Source organism: Ixodes scapularis, unplaced genomic scaffold (assembly GCF_016920785.2).
Source record: "Ixodes scapularis isolate PalLabHiFi unplaced genomic scaffold, ASM1692078v2 PGA_scaffold7__128_contigs__length_106722199, whole genome shotgun sequence".
Taxonomy (NCBI): domain Eukaryota; kingdom Metazoa; phylum Arthropoda; class Arachnida; order Ixodida; family Ixodidae; genus Ixodes; species Ixodes scapularis.
In genome coordinates, this window is record NW_024609882.1 from 57520647 (window position 1) to 57524351 (window position 3705).

Consider the following 3705-nt stretch of genomic DNA (forward strand, 5'->3'; position numbering starts at 1 on the left):
TTTTTTTCTTATTGCAATAGACCGATCCCACCAGCCAGTTTGACTACGCCACCACTGCCACAATGCATCGAGGGAACTTTAGTATTTCTGCATGTGCAACAACCTTGTTGGAGCTCTGCGCGTGTTAAGCACGAGACGGCACAAGCCCTTTCGTGCAATTCCGTTTGCCTCCTGTGAACTAAAGTTATGGCAGCGTGACACATGCGTCGAACACTTGGTGAGATCGGTCTATTGTCTTTGCTAATAGGGTCTATTGTCTTTGCTAATAGAAGAGATATTTGGAAGCTTCTTTAAAGTTTACGTTGTGACTGCTTCCGATGTTTTTATACAACCCAACTCGAAGCGGATATTCTCTTAAATAATATTGCATTCAGGTGATGCTTAAATATAGTTGAATCAGTGTAATTGAACCTGTCAGTGTTAATTTGAGGGTTTACATACAAAACCAATGAATGGCATCGAGCAAGCCTCAGCAAAGGATTATGGATTAATTTAAACCAGCTAGGGGTACCCTCGCACACAATCAAAATATTGGTTACACGCTGTATTGTCCGTATTGGTCTGCGGATACCTCGCCCGGCATTGAAGGGTCCGAGGCAGAACTGCAGCACCTTGCCTCGGAGCTCAATTTTGCATGCATTGCGACAGAACAGTGAGGGAAACTGTGAATGGAATTTAAGCACACCTGTTGTCTTGGGATGTGTGTAGTTAGTTAACATGTTTTTTTACTTTATGCTTGAATCTTGTCTCCGTTCAATGTTTAAGGTCCTTATTCAACCTGGTGTCTTTCCTCTGCTTTGTTCTGTTTGAGTTACATGCTGCTGCCAAGCTTTTACATAAACCTGTTGGGGCTGTGAAATTCTCTACATTGGTTTTGATTGCTCATGTCGTGTCCACAATGTGGACAGTGTCTCATCCCACAGTTATCTCTTAGCTTACATTCCCCATTCATCGGTAGACAACTGGATTAGAGAGTGATAGAAGTCTCGTCGTTTATTCTTGGGATTTGTCCCGTGCAGCGGGGTTCCAGTCGTACTCAATGACTAACGACCACATAGCTCCTTGTATACGTCGGAAATTTCCAGCTCTTCCCGGCGGTGGAGTTCCTCAATCCTTGGCAGGAGCTCACGAAAGTAAAAGTTCCTAAGCCTTAGCATCATTTTGTAGACACACTCCTCATTGAATGCTATCCCCAAAAGAATCTGGGCGTGAAGGGTCCACAAATAAAAAAAACAAAGTCGCTGACCGGTGCAAAACATTTGAAATTGCACTTGACAATAGTAGCCTTTGGGCCCCTTCTCTGCGAGGTAGTACTTCTTGTTGTCCGTCTTGAAGTACTGGTTGTTGGCAAAGAAGTACTCGTCGTCGTCAAGCGAGGTCTGGGAGGGCTTCTGTGATCTCTCTCGTACATCGTACTTGCTCTTCGCACTCTTCATCATCTCCTTACAGTTATCTGTATTTGGACACTTGATTTCCAACAGGGCCTCTCCAATCACACCGTCCGGTGTTGCCGAGAGCCATGGCAGCTCCTTGCACACAAACATGCCGCACTGCGATACATTCGCTCCATGATACCGAGTAAACTGGGCCCGTGCCACTGGCTCATGTATTTGTCCATGCCTGGTTGCAGCGTTCCCTGTGAATGTTGGGCACAGCATAGTTTTCACTGCATTCTCGCAGGAAGTTTTTTCTGTTTTGGGAACTTTGTTTGCGTTTGATGCGGTTAATCGCAGCCGCCGTGCCAAGAACCACATCGGTGTCTGCTGGCTCCTTGTGGATTCTTCCAGGGCTGCCGCAGCTGCTGGACTGATGGCAACATAGTTTGAGTAGAACTCTCTGCAAGGTGTACAGGTTACAGGCAGGTCGTCCGTGGCAAGGTGGCTACCATGGCAGGGCACAGCAGCATCACCAGCTGCAACTGGAGCTTCTTCGCGTCGCGGAGCGTTGAATGTCTTGTGCAGCAGCGTTCCTGCATGAAATAGAGCAGCCTCTGTACCTGTGGTTCAAAAGGGTTACGAAACAAGCTGTCGCTCGCTAGATGAAATGCCATTTCAATTTGCGAAACTGTTTTCACAGGATATTTTAAAGAACAGTGCTAGATATGTATGTCATTAACTGAGTGTCAAGCATAAAGTCAAGTTTGTGTGCAGAGACTTAAATTTAAAACTGAACGAGCTATTGATGCACCATCATCACCTCCTTTGTATTTTTTATATTTGCCCAATCCTTTTTTTTTTTTTTTTAAATAATCCTGGTGGATTTTCTGCTTTTTGTGTTTCGGTGCTACATATTGTATAACTTTTGAGTTTCCTTTTTTTTTTCCCTCGAGAAAGGTACATGGCAAAGGGTATGAGCACGTTCTCACAACATTGAATGTCACTTTCTTTTTTTGTACAAGCTCCTCTAGTACAGCAGGGACACCTTTACTGTGTATTTTTTTATGTCCAACAAAGTATAGAAACATAATGGAATCATAACGCATAAATAAACAATTCCAAAGGTCTCTACGTTCTTCCTCCCTTGCCTTTGCTCTAATTTTACCAAGATGGACGTTGTTTACTAATCTCTTCCTAAGAAATCGGTTACTGATGGCATGCAACCCCTAATTTGTTTCGTTTACTGAATATTCCAGTTGGTCGTTGTAAACTGTTTACCAGTGTAGTCCTTCCCTGTGGTTTTCATGACCCTAGGTTTTAATTCGTAAGCATAATTATAACTAATCATTAAAACAACCAGGTTCACCTGGTATGTTGAAGAGGTCTTTGAATGACGAGTTCCTGTGGAGGTCTCTTATCTGTGCTTCATCCATGGCCATCAGAAGTGGTTGAAGCCGCAACTTGTTTGGTGCTGGGTCCACAGTCCTCTTCTGCAGATGGAATGTGATGTCTGCGAGCCTAGCTGGCTCCACGTTGTGCTTTGTCCCCCGATTCCATTTCGCTGCAACATCTGTGCAAGCCAAGCCTGTCAGTCCCTTTGTCACAGCGAAGTCCACTTTCCATAGAATTGCTCCAACATGGCCACATACTCTCGCTTGGCCTGCCATGCAGGTACAGCCACCTGTCACAATCTCTCCACAGTCTTTGGCACAGACCCAAGCAGTGTGGAAGGCCTGGTTCACGCTCTGCGAAGGCGTGATCTGTCCTCTCACGAAGGAGAATTCTTCGTCAATCTGGTGGACAGAGAGGTTTCCAACCCAGCCACTTTGCAAGTAGTTGAAAGACTCCAGACTCCGGTAGGCTTTCACATCTTGCAGGTCGCAGGCTTTTGTGTGTACCAGGTAGTAAAAAATATCTGGGATCCTGATAGAAGGCCAAAGACGTATGTCCTCGGACCAGCTGGTAACGTCGTATGGGTGGGGGTACACGCGGCCTTCTGAAATGGAAGGTAACAAACGATGCATGAGGGTACCGTTTTCATGCATTTAGCAGAACTAGTGGTGTTAGAATGATCAATAATTGCTTTAATTACTTTTCCAACAGGTGCATTGTTTGCATCTAATACACGTAAAACATATCTGAAATGAGAAAATGTATTGTCGCATAAAGGTTTTCCTGCCCAATCTGCTTAATCGCAAATCATAAATAGAGAAATCGTGGTATTGTCCTTTTAATTCTTAATGTCATCACTACAACAGCAAGTCACTGGACAAGATGCATACTTAAAAAGTGGCGGTCGCAAAATAAATGGCAATAATGAACTGATTTG

General features: G+C 44.5%; 1 protein-coding gene across 1 annotated transcript; it reads right to left on the reverse strand.

Annotated features, from left to right (window-relative positions):
• Positions 1–1043: 1043 nt before the first annotated feature.
• LOC121833131 lies at positions 1044–3421 on the reverse strand. The gene is made up of 2 exons (XM_042286236.1): positions 2743–3421; positions 1044–1996 (listed from the first exon to the last, which is right to left on the reverse strand). The coding sequence occupies exons 1-2, from the start codon at positions 3419–3421 to the stop codon at positions 1044–1046; spliced, it is 1632 nt and encodes a 543-aa protein (XP_042142170.1).
• Positions 3422–3705: the final 284 nt, after the last annotated feature.

Coding starts and splice junctions, on each gene's coding strand:
- LOC121833131 (XM_042286236.1), bottom strand. CDS start 3,421: ATGCATGAAAACGGTACCCTCATGCATCGTTTGTTACCTTCCATTTCA. Junction 1,997..2,742: donor AGACCTCTTCAACATACCAG/GTGAACCTGGTT, acceptor TTTGAACCACAG/GTACAGAGGCTGCTCTATTT.